The following is a 27,548-nucleotide window of genomic DNA, read 5'->3' on the forward strand; positions in this document are numbered from 1 at the left end:
ACGTATGTCTGCGCCTTAAAAGCTTGTGCCATGACTAGTGTCGCAGATAAAGGAAGAAGTCTCCACATCTAGATTGTGAGGCAGGGGTTGTTGCAGAATGTCATACTAGGAAACATATTTGTATACATATACACAAAGTGCGGAGTCACTTTATAGGCACAATAGGTGCTTGAGGAGCTCCAATCTTGGAATATTGCCTCGTGGTGTGCATTGATATCAGGACATGCACAAGAAGGTGAATTTGAGCAATCACTGATCTTCCTCGAGCAGATGCAGCAAAAGGGCATCCTTCCAGATGGGACAATATATGCGAGGGCCTTAAAAGCTTGTGCCACAAATAGAGCTATTGAGTAAGGAAAACAAACTTGCAAGGAGTTTGCAGCACAAACTTTAACACCGAACTATACTGTAATGGGTGGGTGTGCCCGAGGATTTGTATGCCAAGTATAGAGTGGTTTCAGAGGCACAATGGGTGCATAAGCAACTCCCCTTTGGCTGCATTCCTTCTTGGAAAGCATTGTTTTGCAAGAAAAGGGTGGTTGATGCATCATTCCAGATTCGCGATAAAAGCTGTTGCCATGATTGATAGAATCTAATCTAAGATTGGAGGTATCCTCAAAGTGTGCTAAGCGGTGTGCTCGTAGACACGGATGTCAAAAGTGAATCAACTACTTGGGTGTTCTCTTGGAAGGCACTGTTTGAAGGGAATAGAAAACAATGTTTGCAGGATATGCAAGACAATGCAAATGCGAATCTTTGCTGGCCCATCTCTTCACACCCAAATTCAACTTTTCACCAAGTCTCTAAGAGTGAGTGCCCATGGTAAAGATTTGATGAAAGACACCCAATTACACCATGAGCTTGTGCCAAGGCAATTGCTTGGTCAAATAGTGCTCCAATGTTCTAGGGGCCATGGATGCCAAGTGTGATCAGCTGGGAAGCAAAAGTGTTGCTTGACCTGCATAAGAGCAAAAACAACATCACATGGACCACATTGAATGCATGCTACCTCTGAAAGGGGCAAGACAAACGTGATTTGGATTGTTCTTGAATAGATGAAGCATGAAGGCATCCTTCCAAATGGCATGCATGACATATGCTTGCACCTTAAAATCTTGTGCCATGACTAGAGTTGTAGGTAAAGGAAGAAGTCTCGATTTTGGAGTAGGGGTTGTTGCAAGATGTCATACTGTGGGCAGTGCCCCTGTGCACATGCACGCAAAAAGTGGAGTCACTTTACAAGCACAACAGGTGCTTAAGGAGCTTCATTATGAGGCAATTTTTAATAGCAAATTCTGCAGGTTCGTGTGGTGCGTTCTCCTTTTCAATTGACCTACAAACTGGCAACACGAAAACTACTCACTCGGAGCTTCACATATTCTAGGACCCACGAACCTACAATAGAAGGTAGCCACCAAAAATTACAGTCGCATTCCACGAACTTTTGCCTCTTAAGCAAAAGCTTTTGAAAAGGAACGGAGCACCCATTTTTCCAGCTCTTGTTGCTAATTATGGTCCTTTTCAAAATGCATAGTGCTCAAAATGCACCGTGAGGAAGCCCTTTTAGTCTGGATAGAGCACTGACATTGGGTCGCGGGAGATGCCCAAGTTCAATGGGAAGGTGACAACCACCGATTTCGTACTTTATCATCAAATCCTTATGTAGTCTTTCTTGACACTCATGTGAAAGCAAGCGTTTCAAAAGAGAGACTTTTTGAGTGTTGGGAGAATGAACTTTTGAACTTCAGTATCTTCTAGCCTAAAATGAATTTGAAAAATTACGCTTTCTTGAGAGGGTCACTCAACGTTATAACCACGCTACACACGGGGGCCTGTACAGCTGAGGATCTAAGGGTCACCTTGTAGTGTTGGACATGTTGGCTTACCAGAAGCTTTTGCAAATCGTTGCAGAAGATCTAGAAGCAGGTAACTCTCGGCTGAATTATATGTAAAATGGACTCTCTCTCTCTCTCTCTCTCTCTCTCTCTCTTTCACTCACACACACACACACACACACACACACACACACACATGCGCTCACAATACACACAAAATGCGCGCAGAGAGAGAGAGAGAGAGAGAGAGAGAGAGAGAGAGAGAGAGAGAGAGAGAGAGAGAGAGAGAGTCCACCTTCCAGGTTATTTTCTAGCTTCATTGTGAAGCTATGTCATCAAGCAATCGAGACCCTGAGTTGTTGCCTCAAGATGATGATACACCGCCACAACTAGACCTTCAGCATTTGAAGCGTGGTGACCCTTTTCTTGTCGTATGTCGCTGCTTTAGTGGGCTTGCTGTCATCAGTGCTATACTATGCGTTGTTGCTAATGTCTTCTCTGCCATCCATGCCTTCAAGACTGGCAATGATGTAAGTGGCCTGCTTAAGGGTGCATCTCTTCATTATCAAATGTCTACGCTTTCATGTACATAAGTTTGTTTAGCCATCTGTGGACTGATGTGAATATCCATTTTGTGTCATTTTTGGTTAAGAAGCGCATTTGATTGCATTTTGAAAGACATTACAGCTCACTAACCTCTCACATGATGATCATTGATACAATTTTTACATGATAATACCTTTGTTATTCAATATTTTATGAGTGCGATCACTTTTGCATTTCTGATCTCGGGCTCCAACCTCTCTGCCAGATTTTTGGAGGTATTTTGAGATGTTATGCAATTGTCATTGCCCTCTTTGTGGCTGTTGCAGAAACTGAGTGGCAACGCATTTTCCAGTTTTGGAAAGTATGTTTCCTTCTTAACACTGGAAGTTTTAGAATTTGAATGTTGTGGCTTATGCTCAAATCTCAGGTTTTGGTTCTCGTCATTCAGTTGAGGTTTATTGTTTCATTGACAGATTTTGGAATATTGGGCTGGCAGAGGGATGCTGCAAGTATTGTAAGTTCAGTCCTTTCTTGTAGAACTTTTTCATGACAAAACTCTCAGTTTTTTTCGTTCTTTGTGTATAAGCCTTGCACACATGCTTAGAACCTTTCAACAACCTGAGTCCTTTTATCAATCATCGATGGATATGGAAGGATGAAGCCTTAAAATGAAGTTATCAAAGCAAAGAAAAGTAGCAACAATTGTGCGAGTATAGATTGGATGGGTGACTTTTACCGGATCACCACAACCATGAAGAAATTAGATCCAAGTTGGTTGTATGAGATGGTGGATTATGAGGTGACAAATCACAGCGGATGCGGCGCATGTTTATTTGACCTCAAATTGTTGTCGAGGAATTGCTTGCTGGTTGTGCCAGTATAAAAAGCTGCCAGTTATTTTTCTCCCTCTTCATTCTGGTATCTGCAGTCGACACCAGGGGGCATGAGACAAAGCGTGTTGATGCCTCTTTTCCTTTAATCACTCCATCTATCCACTCTGCTCTTTATTGACCATCAAAATGGCTGGAGAATCCATATTTCCACCAAGCGGCAAGGATAAGGTCGAGTGCCTTATTGTCCGCATCATTTGGTTCAATTGGCTCGTCATAAGCTCGCTGATTGAGAGATCGGATGCAACGGTTGTGTAGTGCGTGTGTAGGCATTGTTGCTTTAAGGAAGGCTCTTGAGCCATTGAGCAATCACACCACCCATGGATTGGACTAGAGTGATTTGTCTCCTTTGTAGCTCATGCATTCCCATCCTTAGCCTCTTAGGAGCTCTAGAATGAGAGGCAAAAACATATGCGAATGTGGTTGGGGAGAAAGGAAGGGAAACATGAAGCTATCATGGGTGGATGTGGTGCAAACACTATTTGCAATAGAAACTAGACCTCATCTTTGTGACAAGCAAAGCATGTAGCTCTTGGATGTGTTGGAGCCGTAGAGGGGACCTTGGGATATGCAATTAGATTGATTGTTTGGACGTGAGAGTGGCATGGGCCAAGCGAAGGTAGAAGGAGAGGGGAAGAAAACACAACGGCTACGGAAGAACATTGTACAAATTTATGTAGGAGCCATGTAGCCAAAGGATTCCAAACCGTTCGGTCATTGATTATATCGTTACTTTTTGCTTGTTTCAAAGAATTTTCTCATGGATTTGTTTGTTTTTAAAACTACAATTATTTTCCCTGGAGATCTTGTATTTGCTCTCGATGTATTTTTGCCATCGTGCTTGGAGGTCATTATATACGAATCCCTTGTCAAGCCTCCACAAGAGTGGGCCTCTTGTCCTCGCGCTATCCTATGGTGGCTTGTACAAAATGTGAATCGAAAGTTTCAACTCACTTTTTATTCCTTTCGATGTATGGGAGTGGATGCTAAAGTGTACATAGTGTGACGTGTTGAAGCGTTTGCCGTCCCCTTTTTTTTTGCAAGAACAAGATCCTTCTATTAGTTAAGAAAACTACCCAATGGGCAAACTGCCCCTGCTAGAGAGGGCTACATCATGTGGGGAGGCTCTCCCAAAGAAAAAATAGGATGTGTACAATGATGGCTAAATCAGGAGATGGAAGGGGGAAACAACTACACTGGTGACCACCTGGGCGCACCATGAACCATGGTGAACAAGGGCCTTGGACGCCAAAGTCGCAAGAAAGCCTCGCGGCGCTCCTGCATGTTGTCGGAGTTGCCTTGAAGTCTGTGGGCAACTAGCCACTGAAACATAGTAACTTGCCTTGGCTGTCTGTTGTCCCACAAGCGCTCTACGAATCCTGTCAAGAACTCGGACGTGAGACCCTCTTCCTTTGAGTGAATTGTTGTAGTAGGACAAGCCTCTTTCCACGTTGTTAGGATGTGACGACCCAGCCGAGCTGCGTATTGGAACTTGGAAGAAAGGGATCTCCTGCGGGTGATTGGTAGGAGAAAAGGGATCTCACCAAAATCACTCCCATGGGTCCCTCTGCACTCGCGCTAGAGAGGGCCTTTCCCAAGCCTAGAGTCGGCAGTGTCTTGACTCAAGATCTGACGGGTCGGTGTGTATGACACAAATCCTCCCATCGATGCCCAGTGCCCAGATCTCTGCTTTGCTGAAAGCAGCACTCAACCACCTCTGGTACCTCGACAGTGACTCTATGAAGGTAGCCCTCCGTCGGAACCTCGAAAAACAAGCAGGAATCTGTGTCTGAGCAAGCCCTAACTGCAATGATGACCTCTAGTCGCGTGAAAGCCCCTATCTATCACGGAGCTACCAGCTCCATAGGGGTGTGCAACTCTGGAGTTTGCAGGTATGGCCTCTACAATATCCTGACGCATCTCTGCACCCCCTCATGTCTTGCAGCTGAATGCTTGTATCTCCTTAAAAAGTACTGTAAACTGCAGCCAATCCCCAAAAGAGCGGGTTGGACTCTCTTCCATGGATCCCAAGAGACATGAGGACTGCTACCAACGATGTGCCTTGTTGTGTGTTGACCATAGGGTTCCAAACGAGTGGCTGCCTCAAATGCTCCTCAATGCATGCGGGCTTATGCTGTTGAAGGCTACCCCGCAACTGCTCCCAAGATCGAGCAGGCTCGCAGCAAAGCGGTCCTCCCATTTCCTACCTAGGCCAACTCTGTACATCTCTGTGAAAATCCAGTCGATGGAAGGGCTCCATGGCTGTCTGTCTGTGGGACCCAGGCTCGAATCCTGTGTAGCATTAACTCCTTCCAGGGCTCTTCCTTGGAAGCATAGAAACAGGGGATGGGGGGACACGGCCCATTTATGCGGGGACGGGGACGGGGGACGTTGGGACGGAGATGGGGACGCCTTTTTGGGACGTGGGACGTCCCTCATAGGGGACGGGTGGCGGGACGGGTCCTGGGACGCAGGTCCCCGGTGACACCGCCGGATGGGACGCGAGCAGGGGGCGGGTTGCTTGGGCGGGATTTTCGAAATTCGAATTTTGGGGGCCTTTCAAAATTCAAACGCCCATTTTGGGGGGAGCTCTTTCTACTTAAGAGCACCCAAGCCTCAAGGCTCATACCCAAGCCTCAAGGCCACTTCCTTGAAGTTCCCATTGCCCAAGCCTTGCAAGACTCAAGTGCCAAGAACCAAGTTTGAAGTTGCCCTCCGACTCCCCGAGGCTCCGCCCTTGAGTGACGAGTCTCTTGACTCTCGAGTCTCTTTCTCCTCTCTCTCTCTCTCTCCCTCTCCCATCTCCCCTCCTCTCCAAGTCGAAGGCTTGAGCCTTGAAGCCTACCCCTCTTTCCTTCTCTTCAAGATTTCTCTAATATCTATGTACATCATTATGTTTTGCCCTTTGGCCAGGATGATTGATGCTTGATCACCACACCAATGGTGTACCGTGTCGCGCACGCCGCACGCCCTTTGTTATATTTTGGTATTATGTAATATGAGTGCAAAACACACTTTTTCTTTGCAATCTTGTGCTCTTAGTGTTCACTGTTGTCTCATTATTAAATTTGCAAAGAACTAGTGTTTTTTAAAGCGTGTCCCCTGTCACGTCCCCCGTCCCCTGTTTTGCCACGTCCCCTTCCCCGAGACCCGCCACGTCCCCGAGACTCGTCCCCGGCCCCGTGTGACTATGCCTGGAAGAAGTCCTATGACCACAAGATTTCCAAGGAGGGCTCGACTTTGCCATGCTGGGTCGATGATCGCCAACCCTCCTTGAGAGCAAGGTAAAGTGATGACTTGCCTGGAGACCTTGGCCCGAGCTCATTGTGTGTCTCGCCCTGACCACAAGAAGTTTGTGATGAGCCTCTCCAAGTGGCTGATGCAAGAGCTTGAGAAAATTAAGCAGTTTCCTCCCAATGAAGAGGAGGGGAGCAATCTGCTACTTTGTAGAGAGATCCAAACCAACCTGACAACCCAAGTAGCGTACTCGTGTCCCTAGAGGAATCTACCTAAAGCCCTCTCCAGGCAACCTATCGGGCATGGGAGCACTACCAACCTAGAAAGCCACTATCTTTCGCCAGTTGATCAATGCTCCTGACGCACAATAGAACACCTCAAGAGCCTGCTCACATCTGTGCAAGTTGGCCTCTGGCCTCTCGGCCCTCCAAAAACATGCTTGAGTAATTAGCAAATTCAGTGTCCAAAAGCTCCTCTCCCCAAATAGGTAGCTGCAGTCCACGCAAGCCAGCCTCCTATGAGGTCAAGAACCTGCTCATTGCCTCAACATAGAAGAATAACAAGAAGGGAGCAAGAGGGCAATCCTATTGAACCAATTGTGTGAGCTTAAGGCATTCTCCTCTTCCCCCTGCTAACAACACCTGACTATGGGCACACCTGTAGAGAGCTGACACTCCCCTTAGCTATGCATCTGAAAACTCCATTCGGGCCGCGGCATATAGTGCCCTCAAGGAAACCCTAGTCAACTCTGTGATCCGCCTTCTCAAAATCGAGGAGTACCATAAGATCCTCTCCTCGGAGATGAGCGAGGGTAGTCGTCTCCTATAAGGTAAAAATGTTGTCAAGGATGCTACGCTCCTTGACAAAGTCCATCTGGGCAGCTACCCTTGGGAGGTGCCCTGAGGGCCTCATGTAGCTCCTTTCAAGGTGGTAAGATATGTAAGATACAATACGTATTCTGTATGTCGGGTACGCAGTACCAAATGGATTGAGTTGTTAGGTACATAAAATTTGTATGTTTAAAAAAAAAAAAAGCCAATAACGGTGAAAAACCTACACTACGGTCCGTACTTGATAAAAAATTCATAAGTATCCCTCCAAGGATGTTAGTTCGTTATTCTACAAACCAAGACTGCCACAACTAAACAATCTGAGGCTTTCATACGAATACCAGCGAGTCATGACTCCTTGCTCTACATTCAAGAATAAATAAATTCAAAGCTTTAGTTCTCTCCCAAATATACGTAACCTAAAATTTAAAACTTCACAACAAACTAGTTACTACAAAGAACTTCAAAGTTCACATTGATCATGCCAATTTTGCACACAAAAAATCGATGGTAAATCGTAATCTCATCAAAATACCAAGATGATAGAATTTAGATTCCATACAAAACAAGGACACCTAGTGATCCATAATCCACAAAAAAAGGACATCCATAATCCTCAAGAGTCAACAAAACTAGGAAGCATGCTAACAGTTGCAAAGTACATACTACTGTCTACATGAGAATCAAGATACTCAAACATCCACATCTGATTTGAAGATGAGGAGGCCATGTCTCCTCTTTCAAGACATTGCCCTCCTCACCAAACTCTCGCTCAACAATGGTGGGACCTCTTGAAGCACTTGCCTCCTGTTCAAATGGGTCATTCTCCTCCAAAGTCTGAATGAGAGGCACTGCCTCATTCGCTCGACCATGACTACTATGCACATGCAGCTTGCTCTCTTTGTGGATCTGCAACCTCTTGGCGAAGAGGGATGTAAGATCGTGCTCATGATTGAGTGACCCGCTGATCCACGCTCTCAAGCTCTCCATGAAGCTCTCGTAGAATCTCCTCCTGCTCATCTCTGATCCGTTACTCTATCTCCTCTGCAGTAGGGTCAGGAACCATCTTCACTTGAGTTGGATCTACCTGCACAAAAGTATAAGTAGCCAAGCATTAACTATAAACTTAGAGGGTCTCCTAATTCTGTAGCTACTAGCAACGATCTTTTAAGACTTACCTGCTGGGTGATCCCAAAGCATGAAAACTACGCACGAGCTTCATGTTTGCTCAAGAATACACCAACTTCTCCAATTGCGTAGTGCTCAAGCGATTTCGAATCTTCGTGTGTACAAGAGAGTAGGCACTCAATTGTGCTCACAAGCACCAACTGAGCAATCCTATGGACATTTACACGAGATATAGGAACAAATGAAACCGACGAAATCATCGTAGCATAGTACGTACTATGTAGTTCAAGCGAGATATTAGATACTTGTGAGAGAGTTCGTAGTGCAAGATTGCATAAATTTTGAAGACGGGCTCTTTCATAGTTTTAACTTTTGCCACCAAGTGAGAGGAAGCTTGGTAGTTTCCTACCTCAAGGACACACTCCTGAAGAAAGATTGTCCAGATTGTTCATGCAGACGCTCATCTCATTGTCAATCTCAAGCTGCTCATCCTCAGTGAACATGATGTCCTTGTACTCTGATCGCAAGGTCAGTGAACATGATGTCCATGTACTCTGATCGCAAGGTGAGCAAACTACTGTTTGCAAAAAGCTCTGAAATCTTGTAGAGAGTATGAAGTATAGCAGCCATCCCATGTATGGGACGACGCATAAATGTCTATCGGCTCTCCACAATAGCTAGAACGTCATCCCGCTTGCAATTCACAAGACTTTGAAGTCAAGACTCAAGTTTGACAAGACCTAAAACAAAATAAAACATCCAAGGATCAAGGGCCAAGGCCGAACCAAAATATAGTAGCAAATGCGTAGAATTACCACTCCGATGTCAAAGAGGTACATGCTACTATGTGATGCGTCATCTGCATGAATAGATGATACACAAGGCCAAGAGTGGACGCCTCCATGTTTGTCACACGCAAGAAGACGTAGACAAGTTGGAGTGCCACTACCAAGGAGTGCACCTCTACCCAAAAGCTCTCATCGAGCACTTTTGTCTGTATGACATATGTACCTCATAGGCTTAATCTGCACCTAAAGCATCGACCGCCATTTATGGTCCACAACTGTCTGCAACAATGGATCCCTCGACCTGTAAAGCCTCTGAAGTACTAGGTACATGTATGACGCACCGTGTTTAGTGTAGTGTGACTCTTGAATATGGCAAGTGCCAGGTGTCTCTTGCGGAAGAAAGTAGTTATCTTTGTTGCATCAGAAACAATTGGCTATACCCAAGACAACTTGCCAATATCCTCCATGAGCAAATCGAGACAATGTGCAGCACATGGAGGTCAAACTATGCGAGGGAACGCCGCCTCAACCATCTCCTCCATGGCCTTGCAGTTGGACGCATTGTGTGTGAAAACTTGCAAAACCATACGACCATTAATCTATTAGTTAGAGCTACAAAAATGCGCAAGAGATTCATTGATGTCATCATATGTAAAAGGGACTTTAAGGGAGCCAAGGAATGTGGAATACCTGCACCACATTCTCCTTGCTGACCTCGTTCATGGCTTGCTTGATGTGCCCAAAAATAAACTTTGCCGAAAATTTGCTCTCCGACCTTGCACGCGTCCACGACACGTAGGAAGTATGTACCGCAAGAGGACCCAAGGATGTTGATAATGTGGCGTCTGCGAATATCACTCCATTCGTTGGAGATGATTGTACAACCAAACTGCTGTCACCGAGCTTTCATAGGGACCAATGCTCTGTCAATGATCTCTTGCTGTTCATCTAACAAGGATGTGCACACCTTTTGATAATCCAAGCCACTCCACGAATCCGTGGCGCCAACTTTGAGCAATGGCTCAGACCATTTGCTTCTATTGCTGTGTCTGCAGGACATTAAATGCAATGTTGCACTCTATCACAGTGCGAGCAATCTCTGTCTCTGCAATCCTTTGCCGTTCTTTTACCGAGGACTATGCATGGACATGTGAAGACAAAGTAAATTGTGTATATACACGTGTCCCTCGATCTTTATCCTCATCTACATCGTGAGAATAACGAGCCCTTTTCCCACTAGTGGCCTTTTCTTGCTGTGTATGTGCATCTGTCAAATCTGCAAACGACGCATCCTGCAAGGCATCCTGCGTTGCCTCATGTGATTTCTTGCCCTTGGACGAGGGAAGACCCCATGTTGGGACGTGCTCTAGAATCAAAGCATCCTTAATCTCTGGTGGAACAAGCTTACATCCTTCGGAATGCCCAATAGTATCGATGCCAGTAAGGTGCCTCAACACACGCATCACGATACTTGTCTTTTGCTTTCCACAATACTTGCAAGTCCAAGTGTGTGTTCCGGATCCTGCTTGCCCTCTTGTATTGACCACTGCAATGACATTGGTGTGCATTCTAAATTGGGTTGGATTTGCGAGGCATGGTGGACCTACACACTGGAAAGCAACGACAAAAAAACACTCATGTTTTCGTGAGAGAATACTTGTGTGTGTGTGAGAGAGAGAGAGAGAGAGAGAGAGAGAGAGAGAGAGAGAGAGAGAGAGAGAGAGAGAGAGAGAGAGAGAGAGTCACAAACTGCTGACGTGTCAAAGCCCTGAAGAATGGAGGCAACTTGCAGATGCCGGCCGAGGGGCTTAAAATCTAAGAAGAACAAGTAACAGAAGAAGAAGTCCTACCAACTTATGGGGACCCCGTCCGATGGGGTTCCAAGTGACATAAAGGATTAGAATAAAGTTGGACCTCACACACACACACAACGTGGAATTGATGACGTGGCAGATTTTGGAAATTAGGTTGACAGTGCTTACGTGGTAGGCAGGGTAGTTTTCGTACGACGTACGGAACGTCTCGTTCCGTATGCAGGTCACGTTCCGTCCCGTTGGTTTAGTACGTTTTGTACGTTTTTTTTTTAAAAATTAAAAAAAAAAAGCAAAACTCACAATTTTGAGTGGATTATAAAGAGCAGCCCAAAAAATCTTAAGTGGCTATAAAGCTCTTGACTGTTGACGAAGGGCCATTGAGGACAACTTTTGGGGCCATTTTGGAGCGCCAATTCAAGCACTTAAGCCACATTGGATTCTATGTGCTAGGGCTCCACTTCTCTTATGCTCTCCCTCTCCCCCACTCCCTCTCTCATCAAGAGTCATCATCCATGCTCTCCCTCTCTCATGCTCTAGCCTCTTCCTATTTAAGCAATGCCTCTCCATCTTGTTCTCCAACACTTCCAAGCTCTTAATGCTCATTGCTCTCAAGCTCTCAATGCTCTCACTGCTCAATGCTTCCATGTTCTAGCTCTCAAGTGACAAGCTCTAGAGACTAGAGTCTTGCCTCTCCATCTTCTCTCCATTGGGTCTCTCCCTCTCAAGCTCCCATTGAAGATCTCATAATGTCAAGTTTCTTTAAGTGTAAAGTTTAAACCCAAGGGCCTAAGCCTTCGACGTAAGAATTCTTTGTTTTTTTATTTTAAACGTACGTAACGTCGTCGTACATCTTAATATTTTTTAGTTCGTTTAGTACCGCACATCGTCGTACGTGTACAAAACGTATGGGACCGTACGAGACCACTATGGTGGCAGGCTGTACGAATTTCCGCGTTTTGCGCTGATGTGGCAGTTGTACGGAATTCCGTGATTTATGCTGACAGCTTTTTGGCATTGCTTTTGGGCAAGAAGTTTTTGAGTTGGAAGGCTTTTCATGTAAATTGCTTTTCATAGGCCAAAGGCCTTTAAATATGTGCCAAGGGCTCACTCTCTGGTATGCTTCCTGGAGAAGGTGCAGAGTCTGGAGTATCGGCTTGTATTGTGTTGATGCAATATAGAGAAATACCGAAAGGGGCGCCAAGGTTTGGGGCCAATACTCTTTGGGGTGGAATTCCGCCACTCCGTGTCGCGTGTTGTCTCTCTTTCACTTCAATAACAATTGAAGTGCTAAAAGCATAGTCACATGGGGACGTGGCAAAACAAGGGACGGGGGACGGGTCAGGGGATGCGTGTTAAAAAACACTTGTTCTATACTAGACAACACTAGGAGCACCAAAATATAACATGCGGTAAGAACGCGGCGAGCATGCGCCGCACATGTTGATGTGATGATCAATCATCATACTCAAAGGGGAAAAAGTAATGATGTACAAGTGAAGAGTGGGTTAGAAGAGTCTGGTGGGAGACATTGCATATAGCTCAAGACTTTGAAAAGCCTAAAAAAAAGGTGTAGGGTTCCCTGTCTGCGTCCCGCTTGCAAGTGTCATCGGGGACCCGCGTCCGGGGATGCGTCCCCTCTGTGTCCCATGTGAGAGACCCGTCCCTGTCTCGTCCCGCGTCCTTGCGTCCCTCGTTGCGTCCCTACTAAAAAGGGCCACGTCCGCGGGTCCCCTGTTTCTATGGCTAAAAGTCTGTTCAGTCTGTTCTTTTCTATTGGCACGTGGTACCCGTCTTGTGATAGTGGTATCAAGGCATCAAGTGTGTGCTTTTCCGAAAGCATACCGGTCCTACCAAAGAATAGATAGAGCAAGTTCGCACTTCCAAAGTTCATTGGCGATTTTAGCTTTGTGCTTCGACCCGGGGGTTATTAGCCACTTCCACCCTTACTTCATTGCGCATCGGGCGCGCTCCCGTCTTCACTGCTCATGTCTTACACGGCATAAGCTAAAAAGATCACTTGCAAGAGAAGGATCCAAGATTTGTTTCGAGTCATTGTAAGCAGTGCCATGCGGATGTTGATGTCTATAGCTACCGAGCCGCGCACTGGACTAGATTGCTATCTTGGGACTACCATCGTCACCAAAGAAACACTGTTTGTCCAAGAGCTGATGGACCATGCTGTGCTCGGCTACGAGCTTATGGAATGAACCTAACCCTAATTTTTTGGTGCAGGTTTCAGGATGGAAAGTCAGTCGACTTTTCGAGCTCGACTGATATCGAGATTGCTTTTAAGTTTGAAATGTGTTTGAGAACTTGTTTGGTGATCCTGTTTGGAATTTTTGAACTGGATGGTATCTGTTTTGTACCTGTCTTGGTGCCGATTTGAATTGTTTGACTTTGGTTTTAATATCGGTTTCAATGATTGGTGATTTTACTCTCGTATGGAGTAGTAAGAAATGATGTTTGAGAATGCTTGTTCATACTCATGGCCCGGATCCTTGTGGTTATTTGCGGGGGGAGTATTGAATGATTGAAAAGTGTTGTTTTTACTCATGGCCCAGACCCTTGTGGTTATTAACGGGGGGAGTATAAGAGACCTTAAAGATCTAGCCGACGAGGAGTTGAACTCAAGACCTGTTATGAGAGAGAGAGAGAGAGAAGAGAGAGAAGAAGAAGGAGAAGAAGAAGAAGAAGAGGAAGATTTTAACGTTGTAGGAAACTATCCCAAGAGAGGCGAGACAAGGTTACTCACCGCGTGAGAAATTGGAGAAGTCTTTGTGCAAGGCTCATCAAATAAAAGTTTGCTCACTGTGGAATGACTGCAAAATTAGGCGCTGGGAGAAGCAAAAGGACGGATCAAAAAATACCGACGTGTTGCGGTTTTGTTAATTAAATTTTTTTCCCCCTATAGTATGGATCTGTACGGTACGGTATTGTACTATACAGACATATCGTCCGTATGGATTCGTACATATGCCTGGATCCTACTGTCACGTGACACATCTAACCCTATGTGTACGTGGACAAGCTACTTCATGACAAGGGTTCAGTTCAGTTCTGTCAGTCTAGAATAGGAATTGATTTGGCACTTTTGTGAGTCTGTTCGCAGACCGTGCATGTTCAGACACTTAGATTAGATGCATATCTTCTGGTTGCACACATCATGATCATCAGATTTCCATCAGAACCCATCAGGAGCATTTTTACAGTGCATAGATGTATTTTCCCTATTTTTGACATTTTTCACTTATTATTTTTAAGTGACTTTTGTTGGGAACTAGGTAGGGCAATTTTAGCAAGTAAGTACACAAGCAAACCTAGCGCTAGTGCAATCTGGCAGGAGGAGGAAGGAGAGCATAGGCACCAAGTGCAGCAGGCCCTCTAGACAGCTTCTCAAGCAAGACCCCCCTCAAGAAACCCTAGCGTTTTCAGCCCTGCCCTATAAGCGTTTTCAGCAAGTAGTGCAGCGATTCAAGGCAAGCAAGCTAGCGTTTTTCCAAGCCAGCAAAACCAGCAATTTCAGCCAGCCAAACAGCGTTTTTCAGCAAGCAGATTAGCATTTTTGGACAGCAAGCAAAGCAGCGTTATTGAACAGCAGAGCTAGCGTTTTTTAGCAGCAAATTCAGCGGACAAATCCAGCGGTTTCAGCAGATAAAGAGCAGCCCTAAAGGAGCATTTTCAGCGCGTTGTCATCGCATCGTCGCCATCCACACCGTCACCGACATAGAATCAGAATTCAGCAGATAAAGATTTGCAGATTTCAGCCATTAGCGTTTTCAGATTTCAGCCCGTCTCGTCGTCGTCCTCATCGTTGTCGACATCGTCGGCAAGTCCAAGCATTGTAGAGATTTGTGCAATCAATAGTAGACTGCTCTCGCCATCAAGAGTGGGGCCTTCAGAGGAGGGTTTGACAACATTGTGGTGTCGTATTCTTCTCTCTCTATCTCTCAGTCTCATGCACATTCATTCACAGTGTTCACCACTTTGTTTGTGTCCATTGCACACTCTCACTAAAGGAACGGAAGGCTCTCCCTTCCGTAAGTAAAAGGAACCCTGGAACACAGTTCGGAGCACTCATCTTGAGCAAAGTTCAACATTCACTTCGCTGCACCTTACACTTTCCTTGGCTCCTATGGTTGGAGCGGGCTCTCAAGCCTCTGGCGCATCTCCTCAGTGATTAAGCAAGGCATCTGTGGCTACCTTGGCTCCTATGGTTGGAGCGGGCTCTCAAGCCTCTGGCGCATCTCCTCAGTAATTAAGCAAGGCATCTGTGCCCACACCTGCTCTTGGCATGCATCTCGATGCTCTGACTGTGGCTCGGCTAAAAGCAACTCAAGGTAGAAGTGAGTAGCAACTTTGCGCATATCCTCGGGCTCTTTAGTAATAGACTCATCAGGCGTCCTCAGTTGGCCAACACTAGTGTGCGCAGGACGAGGACCCACAATCTCAAGAAAGTCACCAGCATTTCTATCGCCCACTTGAGTCCACCGTAAAGTGTGATGCTGAAAGGCAAACTCGCGGCGTCGCTTCTCGATGGTGATCAGCTTCTGTTGCATTTGCTCTGCCATCCAAGGGCTGCCTGGGTGGTGCTCTTGCATTCATCGAAAATAGGTAATGCCCTGTCAGAGTCGCTTCTCCTCCTCCCTGGTTGCAGCCAAGCGAGCTGCAGACTCCTCGAGGAAGAAATGACTAAGCTCCACAAGGCCATTGGCTGCTCTAGGAGTAGGGTCTCCTTGCGTGTCCAAACACTCTGTCCAAAGCGCCACAACTTGCTCTCTGCGCTGTGTATCGAGCAAAATCCTCTTTGGGATGCGTAGCATGAAAATGCCCCTCCTTTGTCTATCTGACACGGTAAGAATCACTGTCGAATGATTGGAAAAATTAGTCCCTGCCAAAATGCAAACTGATCCTCCCATGTCACAGATGTGGTCGTCGTAAAAACGATCTATCCTAGATAGTTCACGCCGCCTACTCTGCGGTTAGACCGAGAGAAAGAGGTTATCTGAGCACCATACAAAGCCTGCATGCTTCCATAGATCGGAAATCCTCAAAGTCATACGTAGGCACTCCCAAGCAGCCAACTCACCCCCATGAACAATAGCATGGCTGCCCCCAATCTTATCCGAGGGCTCCTCCAGCATATTGAAGTCCCCCCCAATGCACCACTGGAAGCGGTTATTGTCTTGTGTATACCTGATCAAGTTGTGGCTTTGGATGCAACGCGGTTGTGTTTTCTCATTTTTGATAATGTTTATTTGTTATTATGCTTTTAGAATGTGAATAAGCCAAATGCATCATGATGGAGGCAGACGATCATTGCCTATATGTGCTAATTGATGTGTGCCGTTCCAAAGTTACTATTTGGAAGCTATCAAAAAATGAAAATATGATGGGTAAACATGCTTTGGAGCTAAAAAGAATAATTCCACATGTTACCTCGAAGGTTACCAACCAGCCTATACTACTCCAATGCGGTAGGATTGACGAAAGCGACGCCGAATGGCTGACGAAGATGGGTATGTCCTTGGGTTTGTCAACCAACTGAGGCAAGTTCTTTGTATGGTCTCTCTCGAAAAGGCCAAGTAACTTAAAGATAGGGGCTCCTCTTGGGGCTTCTACTTGAGTGTTGGTGCCTTTGTAACACATGTGGCTGCTAATGTAGGTTCAATACGCTTGAGAAGCCTTTGGTGGTTGCTTTAGCTAAATTGGCTATTTTCTTATTTTTATGAGTAATGTCCTCTTATTGAAATAGAAACTATTTGATTTGTGCACTTTAGAAGGGTTAGGCTAAAGTAAAGAATAAAGTGGACATTGAGTATGGATATTCCTAGTATAGACGATTTATGCACATTAGAACGGTTAGGCTAAAGTATAGAATAAAGTGGACATTGAGTATGGATATTCCCAGTGCATCATTCTAGAGGAATGACGAGAGCACTGTGATGGAAATATTTGCTTGGCCACTAGGAATAGAACGGCGGAAACTTCTGATGCATCACTTTGGATGGTTGACTAGAGCATCGAGAAGAAGTATGCGATCATTTGAATTGAACATCTTTGATGTGTCATAAGATGGGTGACAGAGCATCGTTGAGGAGTTGTTTCGTAAGTTCGGTGAGTGAGAGACTTAAGTGATGGGGATTCTCGGTGCTTCACATGGCACGGGAATATTCCATAGTCTGAGTAGATGCTGAATTGAGTTTGAGTTGCGCAAAAGAGGCAAGCACTTGAATGAAGATGGGTTCTCCGTAGTTTTGAGGGACTGTGGTTGTTTAAGTTGCTTTTTGGAAAATCAAGTGCTTTTTATTTCAAGATTTGAAGGCTCTCCTATTAATGTGGTGCTTGCAGCTTGTCTTTTTGAACGGGGTTCAATCTCAAACTTATGTAAAGTGGTAGTGGCAACCGTGTTTTTAGAATGAGCTTAATGAGAAGTAGATATCATATGAGTAGTAGGGGCAGTATAAGCCGACGATCATATGTCTTATGCAAAGAAGAAACACTTTTACAGAGCCAACCAGTATGATATCCTAGAAGATAAGAGCAACAAGACAAAGGAATTTAAAGTGGGTGGATAGTCGATAAAATTTGAATCCTTTTCTGGATTTCGAGATGCTTCGAGGGCTTTGACTTTCATTCAACAGTTTGATATAGCCTTCTCCAGAGGGCATTACTCATAGCACTCCAAGATCAAGAGGGCCGCATCGTTTTTAAAGGGAATTGCTCGAACATGGTGGTCCACTCTTCTTTTGAGGAAAGAAGCCCCGGTCAAGTGGCTGAAGTTCAAACGGCTCTTTATTTCTTCTTGGTTGACCCGAGAGTACGAACGAGATGTGAGAACCGCTTGGAACTATCTTTAGATGACCAAGGGTGATACTTTGGACGCATATTGCGAGAGGTTTTGGGATTCTTTTCTATTGACCTCTTCGTTTAAGGTCACTCTTAAAGAACATATTCAACGGTTTTTCTGCGGACTCCCTAAAGAGATCCGAGATTATTGCCTTGAACAAAAGTCAGAGTCTATACAACAACTAATGGGACATGCCAAACGGGGATTCTTGATACATTCGGGGAATTTGACCTACCCCACTGATGAAATTTTGACTGAGAGAACCAGACTTACCTCGACCATTGAAAATAGAAAGAAAAAGAATCCCCAGAAAAAGAAAGATGCACGACCCCGGTTGACTACTGAAGAGAGAGATAATAATTTCAAAGAGGGGAAGTGTTTTGGTTACGGGGAACAAGGGCACATCTTTGCAAGGTGCCCCAAAAAGGCACGAGGACAAACTGAAGACAACACAGAGAGTTCTAGAGTAGCGGAGGAACGTGGCAGAAAAGGCAAGATGAAAGCGGGACTGGTACTAGAATTGTAGCATAAGAACATCTCCGTGGTCAACTATCGGGCTAAGAAAGCGACCTTGACAAATGAGAAGGGCATGAAAATAGTACTTGATGTAAAATTGAAGACTGAGTCCGTCCCTATTGTATCGGCTTCGGCCATTTCAAAATTAATGAAATCCAGTCTCTTTGTTTACTCGATCTATTTGAAAGAATTGAATGATGAACAACGAACGAACATGTCTGCACTAGACAAAGAACGATAAGAATTTTCGCACACAATGCCGATCGTTTCTCAGAAGGCCTGCCGGGCGAGTTGCCCCCATCTCGTCCCGAGGACCATACTATTGATCTGATTCCTGGAACCACACCACCGAACCGGCCACCTTATTGTCTTGGAGGATGTGCATTGACTATAAAGCTCTCAATAAAATCACTATCAAGATAAGATTTCTGATTCCCAGGATTGATGATATTCTTGACAGACTTTAGGGATCCTCTTGTTTTAGCAGGATTGATTTAAAAAGGGGATATCATCAGATCAAAATCGCTCCGAGAGATGTCTACAAGATAGCCTTTCGGACAAGCTTTGGTTTATACGATTTTTTGGTGATGCCTTTTGGACTTACCAATGCTCCAACGACTTTCAACCAAATGATGGATAGGATTTTCCGAGAGCATCGATCTTTTGTGGGCACTTTCTTTGATGATATTATAGTTTTCTCCAAGGATGAAGCAAAGCATCGACACCATCTGCTACAGGTCTTTCAGGCATTGCGTGATCACAAATTGGTTATTAATGCCAAAAAGAGCGAGTTTTTCTTGCCGGAGATACACTTCTTGGGACACATCGTCTCAGCAGCAGGAGGACAGATGGACCCGGCCAAAATCGAGACTATCCGCGATTGGCCAAACTTGAAGAATGTTCATGAAGCTAGAAGCTTTTTGGGCTTGTGTTCTTACTACCGGCGGTTCATTTGGAAGTTTGCAGAGATAGCTTCGCCTTTGCACTTATTGACTCAGAAAGGAGTCCCTTTCTCGTGGGGACTGACAGAGGTGACTGCCTTTCAGACAAAGGAAAAATTGACTACGGGACCAGTGTTGGCAAAGAAGTATATTGTGATGCTTGTGGTCGTAGTCTGGGAACGGTCTTGATGCAAGAAGGCCACGTGATTGCTTATGAAAGCAAAATGTTTTCAAGGCTAGAATTGGTAGCACAGATTTATGAGAAAGAGCTATTGGGAGTGATCCATGCTCTTACTCAATGGCGACATTATCTACTCGGAGCCGATTTCACGGTCTTTATTGATCTACGCTACTTCTTGTTACAGAAGCAGCTTTTGGAAAAGCAGATGCGGTGGGCTAACATCTTGCCCATGCTGAGGGACATAAAAACTTAGTGGCAGGTGCATTGTCTCGGAAGCCCCTCGTCTTGGCTATTTCCGCGATCTATCATAGAAGCTTCAAGGATATAGTTGACGAGTATGCCACCGATCCAGATTTTTTTCCGATGTTTTTACTCAGATACAGAATGGGGAGATAGTGCCATAGGCTATTCTATATGGGTTGGCTACTTGATGAAGAAAACAATTTTGTCTGTAACACAGCCGTTGAGGGAAAACCTTTTGACTGAGTGCCATTGTCCACCTTGTACGGGTCACCGCGACATTGATACCACCTTGAAAGATGTGGAGCGTTATTTCTTTTGGCCGAGACTCAAGAAAGATGTTGATGAGTTTGTTCGCAGTTGTTTAGTATGCCAGAAGGTCAAGTTTGACAGGCATCAGGCACAAGGATTACTACAGCCTTTATCCATTTCCACCCGCCACTGGGAAAGTATTGCAATGAATTTTATCTTTGATCTCCCGAAGACACAGAGTGGGCACGATGGCATTTGTACTGTGATTGACACATTTAGCAAGCAAGCTCGCTTCATTCCAGTGAAGAAAACAGTCAAGCCAGACCATTTAGCGAGACTGCTCATTGCATAGTTATTTCGATTACATGGCATGCCTGAGACAATTGTCTCCGTCAGAGATCCCCAATTCATGAATTTGTTTTGGAGGGCTATTTGGGAGAACATTGGCACACGGTTGTAGTTCTTGTCATCATTCCAACCGCAGACAGACGGACAGTCTGAGCTGGCAAATTCAGTTGTTCTTAATTTATTGAAGTCTTACATCTCTGATTAGAAGGCTCAATGGGAATTTTTTTTGCCTTTGGTGGAATTTGCCTACAATAACACGGTTCACTCTTTGACGGGAAAAGCGCCAATTGAGATAATTGAAGGTGCTCAGAAGGTTCCACCCTTTCTGAGCACTAAAGACAAGATTTTTGAAGCTGACTGGTACATGAGAGACTTGGACACTGTTTTTGCAAAGGTCTGCGAGGCTTCAGAGAAGTCTCAAGAACGACATAAGAAGGCAGCAGATTGACATCAACGAGATTTGAAACTAAAAGAAGACGATTGGGTGCTCTTACGTTTTGAGAAGGCATGCCTAAGGAAACGAAAGGGAAAGGAGCGGCTTTTTCCAAAGCTTAGCATGAGGTATTATGGCCCTTTCCAGATTAAAGAAAAGATAAATGATGTCTCCTTTCGACTTAAGCTGCCCAATACTTGGAAAATTCACAATGCATTCCATGTGAGTCTCTTGAAACCTTTTAAAGGTGAGGTGCCGGTTGATGGGGAGCCTGATGAGCAACTCGAAGTGGAAGAGCGCGAGGAGATACTCGTTCTTGAATAGATTTTGGCACACAAGGAAAGAAAGATGAAAGGTAAAGTGATTCGGCGGTTCTTGGTTAAATTCAAGAACTATCCGGCATTAGATGCGAAGTGGATGGAGGAGGAGGACCTAGCAGATACTCCTCAGATTTTGGAACTTTACCTTGAAGCATTCGATTTAGTATCATCTACTTCGATTGAATGTGGTGCAGAGGGATTGCACAAGAGGGGAGTCACTCCGCTCCTATGTCACAGATTACCTTGATTGAATAGAGTCACTGATGTCCCCTTTGGGTTTCAGGGATACTGCTGGGCTGACAGTATTCTATTGTATGACTTTATGTAACGGAATTTCCGAAATTGAATATGATTGATTTGTACTCTCTCATTCACTTGTTTGAGTGAAGGAACTGAAAGACGAAGTGTTTGCAACATTTCGGTCTCATAAATCTCTATATACGTGATCGCAATAAGGATTAGTTAATCCGGCATCAGTGAGGTCCCGGATGGATCTAGATGCGTTTACTAAATACGTTGCTGGCAGTCATGGTCTGAGATATGGAATGAATTTTTTTGTGATTGATTTGTAATGTGATGTCTTGTGAAGTCATGTGCAGTGATGTCTTTGTACAAGTGCTAGATGTGTCGTGTTTAGTGCGTCGGTACTTAGAGTCAATGTCTGCTGAAATGGTTTATGGCCTCTGTCTGTTTTGCTGGCGTAATTGAGGGCGATTACAATTCTGTCAAGAGGGGGGTTTGTCTTCTACGGCTTTGGGCTTATCATTGGGCTTTTTCTCCTCCTTAGGACACTTTGCCAAAATGTGCTCCACTTCACCAGATCCATAATACTTTCCTTGCTTAATGCCTTTTGCTCAACGGACATTTGAAGAACAATGAACTTTTTCCTCTATACAAGCTTTCATACCCTTCTTCTCTTTTGAAGTCTCCTTCTCTGAGAATTTGGATACCGGAGTATTTGCCTAAAATGCCAAAGAGCCTATCAAAAGTGAATAGCCATCATGAGCAGTTGTTAAGCATTGAAAGATCTCTACTTCAGGCAATAACTTTGTAGCTTATCTGGTAAGAAACAACAGTAGTGCTCTATTTGCTCTTTCAGAGAGACCTTCCTGAAAGAAGCTACCGGTAGAAAAGTACTCCAAAATCTATGACTGTAAGTTGAAAATATCTTTCTTTGTCATCCAAAGATGATTCCAAACAGTCAAAACGTTGGAGTTGTACTTTGGTGCTAATTTTAGAGATGAAAAGAGGCTCTTAAACCCCACTCCATTGCGAGGTGCTTTGCAGTGCAACAAAAGAGTTAACCTCCAAGTATGTGCATTCCCCTTGAGATGAGAAGGTGTTTTCTGCACTTTGGAACCTTCAATAAAATTGCTCCCAGAAAAGCAATGTAAAACTGTTGGATAAAAGACGAGGCCTTGTTCATATCCTTGAACCGGGACAAAGCATCAAACTTGACACTTAGATCAATGCTTTCTTAGCCTTTCTACGTTCTAAATCATCATACATTGTCGGCCGAGTATGCGGCTATGTTTTCATCTAAAAGTGGACCCAAAAGTCAGAATTTTGTCATCCTCATCTTCCTCATCTTGATCCTAATTTGAGTAGTCATGGCGCCTTCTATGCTTGTGGGACTTGGTTCTTGTATGTTTTTCTTCCGAGGCAGCTCCTCTTCTTCTTTGTCACGTAAGTCTAGGGCCCTACCTTATTCTTGTAGTGGACAACATGTTGACAATGTTTCCTTCTAGAGACATGTGCTTTACTTCTAGACCCCTTTTTTGCTAAATCAGAAAAGGTAAGTTTCTTGCCCAAATTGCCTAGAGAAGAATTGTCTTATGTCCCTTGCAAGTTGATGATTTTCATGTTTTTGCTCACTTGGCATTCTATCTCCTTATGAATGTCCTCTATCGTGACGTGGGAATTTGAACTCCGTTTGATGATGGAAGATCATTTCGGCTTTGCTTTTGCCTTCATAGCCGATTTTAACCTAGGGTTCGCTACATTGTTCCACATCTCATAGAGTTGAGTCACTGGTCGATTTTGTATATGTTTGGCATAAAGAGAATCCTTGGTGAAACCAAGAAGTTGATTTATGTTGTTTTTAAATTACTACCACATTGTTTATAATATACAATAAGGGTTTCTTTATTGATTTTTGCCACGTTTTCAATCATATAGCCCTCCAAACATCACCCCAAACAATTTTTTTACAAAAAAAGTCTAATGAAAATAGCCCTATCTACTAACGAAATGAATTATCTAGTGCTATAAGTTTGTTACTACTCACCTTTGCAAAGGTTTTCTTATTCACTAACCGTGAAGCTGGAAAAATTTTCGCCTTCTACTACCGCTAGGGGCACTCAGTCACTTCAAGATACAAGAGCTGCTAATCACATTTTATTCTTTGCTAATTGCTGTATTTCCTCACTAACTGCGGGATCCTCTCGCTAACCGCAAGTAGTTGTGCTATTTGATTAGAGCTCTCATTGGTGCATCGAGTGTGTGTTAAGCGGCTCTTGGATGGATGGGGCCATCGTCCTTGGTGGCTTTGGTGATATTTAAATTGGCGGTCTCCTTGGGGGGGGGGGGGGGGGGGGGGGGGGGAGAGAGAGAGAGAGAGAAGAAGAAGAAGAAGAAGAGAGTTTTAACGTCGTAGGAAACTATCCCAAGAGGCCTTAAAGATCTAGCCGACGAGGAGAGTTGAACTCAAGACCTGTTATTCAAGAGGGAAATGGCATAACGAATCTACCACACTTGGGTGATAGAAAGGTTATACCATTTTCCTCTTTTTATTAGCGCGCGCGCACGCGTGCACACACACACACACACACACCTGAGAGAGAGAGAGAGAGAGAGAGAGAGAGAGAGAGAGAGAGAGAGAGAGAGAGAGAGAGAGAGAGGTTGATTGATTATACTGCAGTGTTGGTGTTATGACGAGAGCACTATCTGACCTGGAATCAGGGGGCCAGGCAATGGTCATTCTTCAGCAAGTTTCCAGTTACATGCTTTTAGCATGTGGCTTGGTGTACATTATTACTGTAAGGCCAAAAGATAAGGAACTCTCGCGTCCATATCACTGTAAGGATTTTAGCGATAATCTTTGCACAATTTTCCAGGGAATCTTATGTATTGGTCATCTGAAGCGTGCTCGGATGAAGAAAGCTGAATCTCGGGAGCAAGCCTTGAGGGATTTGGAGGTAAAGTGGCTCAACTGTCGACATCTTCAAAATGCTTCCAAAATTTTTATTCATGTTCTGCACAGTATTAGTGGCAAGTTATAGTCTACTTTCGGTCAGGTCTTGTTTTTTCTTAGCATTTTGGGGAATTTAATTATGCAAATTAAGAATAAATCTTATATAAATTCAAATCCAGTATAATTCAGAAGCCATTCCAAAAATGTGCAAAACTCAAAGAAAACATTTTAGTAGTAATGCCTTTCAAAGTAGAGCCAGTCATGCCGAGTTTTTCTGTGTGGATTTTGAGTAGTATGAGGTTATTCATGCTGAAAATTCTCTTAATGAATCATGCAGGAACTAGAGAACCGAAGAAAGGAATTGCAGAGTTTGCTGGGCAGGCGGAGCTAACAAGACGTGATGATGGCTCTTACATGCCCAAAAGATGAGTTTTTGGTGCTTTACAAGCTTGTTATATAGCAATCTGGCTACCATGCTCTTTGAGTGGCTCCCCAGTTCTCTCTCGGCGGGTGTACAGATAAACATTCTTACTCTCAACGTTTAAACATGAAATTTTTCTTCAATTCTTCCGAACTCGCCTTTAGGCAGATTTCTTTACTGATGTATGCTCGTCGGCTTCAATGTACTTTGTTAAGATGAGTCTGAGAAGTGTTACCTCCTTGTTGCTTCTAACTTGATTCATTACCAAGTTTGGTCTCTGTAATTTTGGGAATTTAAAAAAACCTCTCAAAACGTCTAAAATGCAAACGTGAAGGTGATGGTGTAGGAGATGAAAAGGCCTTGTGAATTAAAAGATTTTGTACTCTCTATATAAAGAGGGTGTCTAGCATGCATGCAATAAGAGTACCTTTCCCGTAGGGTGTTCTTCTCAATTGCCTTACACTATGTTCCATGTATGTTATGAGTTTATTTATTTGTTTTCATATATAAACATTGTCTACCGAGCTCTATCCCCCCTATCAAGGCAGACTGTTGTAAGGCTCCATCTTGTTGATTGGTGCATCAGTCTTGGGTATTATCTGTCCCAATAATTGTAAATTTGCATGCGTGATTATGTAGCAAAATACTTGCAGACCTGCATTACAATGCAAGAAAACTTCCGGCTACAAAAGGATCGTCTAGCCATAGAGCATCTTTTCTAAGTACTACCTCAAACATATCCAATGTCTCTTGATTTGTTACTTGATGATTGATGTGCAAAAGTTGCTTGGCATAGGTTTAGGTCATCGATGCTCCCTTTGTAAGGTACTCATTGGAAAGAATGGCACATGTTTTTGTCTTGCAAGGCCTCTCTATTGATTTCTTCATGTTGACCACAGTCAAAAGGAGAATTATCATTTTTAGCATGCTAAAACATGCCTCAGAGGTGAAGGTGTACCGAATCTGTTTTTAAAGTGAATGACCTCTTGCGAGAAGCATTTGAAGGATCTCTTGTTTCAGAAGGCCTATGTGATATGTGCACCTTATTTTCTTGTAATTTGAATTGTACACTTGAAATCAATGCATTCAGCTATGGTTAGTAGGCCATTTTTTTAACTTTCCTTTTATTTAAAAGGATCCTTTCTCTCTCTTTGCTTGCATGTCAAGTTTAGGCTAGAATTATCAAGCCCTTGACCTGGAAAACTGTTAAGAGTTATTCCCTATCTTTCAAAAAAACATGTCATGTTGAGGAAGGTGGCCTTACATGCTTAGGCCTTCTCATTTACCTTCTTGTTTGTAATCAAGGACCTCAAATGTGTTGTGGTAAGACCTAGTTTTCATGCTAAAGAGATCGTGTTTGTTTTGCATGCTATCGATAGTATATCTTTCTTTTGCCAACACTTCTGTTCATTATCAAGATCATTCTAATTCCATTTTCCCTTTGCTCGCATAAGTGGGTTTTTCTTGTTTGTCAATGGAAAGATAAGTTATCCCTAGAGTGATGGGCGTATATACAATGCACAAGCGAAAAAACCTCCTAGTGACGGATATAATGCCCCGGCGGTCTTAAGTGTGTTCACACACGTCACTACACATGTATTTGTTAACAAATTTCCCCTGGAGTGATGTGGTGAACGAGAGCAAGTATAGGGAAGTGCCATGTCCGGAGGACATGATCAGTCCACAAAGGGAAGTAAGCCCAAAGCTTTGCGGAAAGCTTCTCGCTTCTCACGAGACAATACCTTTGTGAAAAGATCTACAAGGTTGTTCTGTGTTGGCACATAAGCCAAGCTGACCTCTCTTGCTGAGAGTCTCTTCTTGACATAGTGGTAATGCACCTCAATGTGCTTTGTGCGAGCATGAAAAACTGGGTTCCTCGCAATTGCCAATGCGCTCTGACTGTCAGTGTAAATAGTGTTGGCAGTGTCGTGTTCAACACCCAAATCAGCTATAAGACGTATGGGCATACACACTCAATTATAGCTGTGAAGATTGCCCTGTACTCAACCTCACAACTGGAAGTGACCACAATAGGTTGCTTCTTGCTCAACCATGATATGCATGAGCTGCCAAGCATGAAACAAAAACCACTTGTTGACACTTCTGTGTCAAAACAACTAGCCGAATCTGAGTCCGAAAAAGCATGCAAATCTGGCGGCAATGATCCTCCCTTGGGATAAAACAAGCCAAGATGTAAAGTGCCACTCAAGTAGCGAAAAATCCTCTTGACAACTTGCCAATGCTTAGACCTTGAGCTATGCATGAATCTGCTGATTTGTGAGGCTGCAAACTGAATATCCGGCCTCGTGTTGCATACATAAATGAGGCAGCCAATAAGAGTTTGGTAAAGAGTGGCATTGACAGGATCATCAACATCATGAAGACTCAACTTCAAACTTGTTTTCATGGGAGTGGCAATATGGTTGCAATCCTCAAGTCCAAACTTACATAGCAATGTCTTTGTGTAACTTTTTTAACACAAGGTAATACCACCATCACACTGCTTAAAATGTATACCCAACTAATGGTGCAACAACCCCAAATGTTTCATCTTGAAAGTAGCATACAAATCAGCTTTAAATAGTAATATGTCTTTCATTCGGTCCAGTGATCAACAAATCATCCACATGGAGAACCACAATGAGAAGTACATCACTCTCACGCTTTACATACAATGTGCTTTTTGTTGGACTTATGAAGCCTCGTTTGACCGATGAGTGTTAGCTTTCTCATACCAATCACGAGTAGATTGCTTCAACCCATACAAAGCTTTCTTACATTTGGACAC

General features: G+C 44.0%; 1 protein-coding gene across 1 annotated transcript; it reads left to right on the forward strand.

The window, feature by feature from the left end:
* The first annotated feature begins 1,761 nt into the window (after window positions 1-1,761).
* LOC147426344 (vacuole protein) lies at window positions 1,762-25,000 on the forward strand. The gene is made up of 7 exons (XM_086497798.1): window positions 1,762-1,926; window positions 2,138-2,365; window positions 2,647-2,742; window positions 2,855-2,895; window positions 24,067-24,184; window positions 24,263-24,343; window positions 24,677-25,000. Exons 2-7 carry the CDS (start codon window positions 2,165-2,167, stop codon window positions 24,728-24,730), a joined length of 591 nt encoding a protein of 196 aa, XP_086353924.1. The 5' UTR covers window positions 1,762-1,926; window positions 2,138-2,164; the 3' UTR covers window positions 24,731-25,000.
* The last annotated feature ends 2,548 nt before the right edge of the window (window positions 25,001-27,548 follow it).

The sequence above is a fragment of the Adiantum capillus-veneris genome, chromosome 24 (genome assembly GCF_014529385.1).
Source record: "Adiantum capillus-veneris isolate H3 chromosome 24, ASM1452938v2, whole genome shotgun sequence".
In the NCBI taxonomy this organism is placed as follows: domain Eukaryota; kingdom Viridiplantae; phylum Streptophyta; class Polypodiopsida; order Polypodiales; family Pteridaceae; genus Adiantum; species Adiantum capillus-veneris.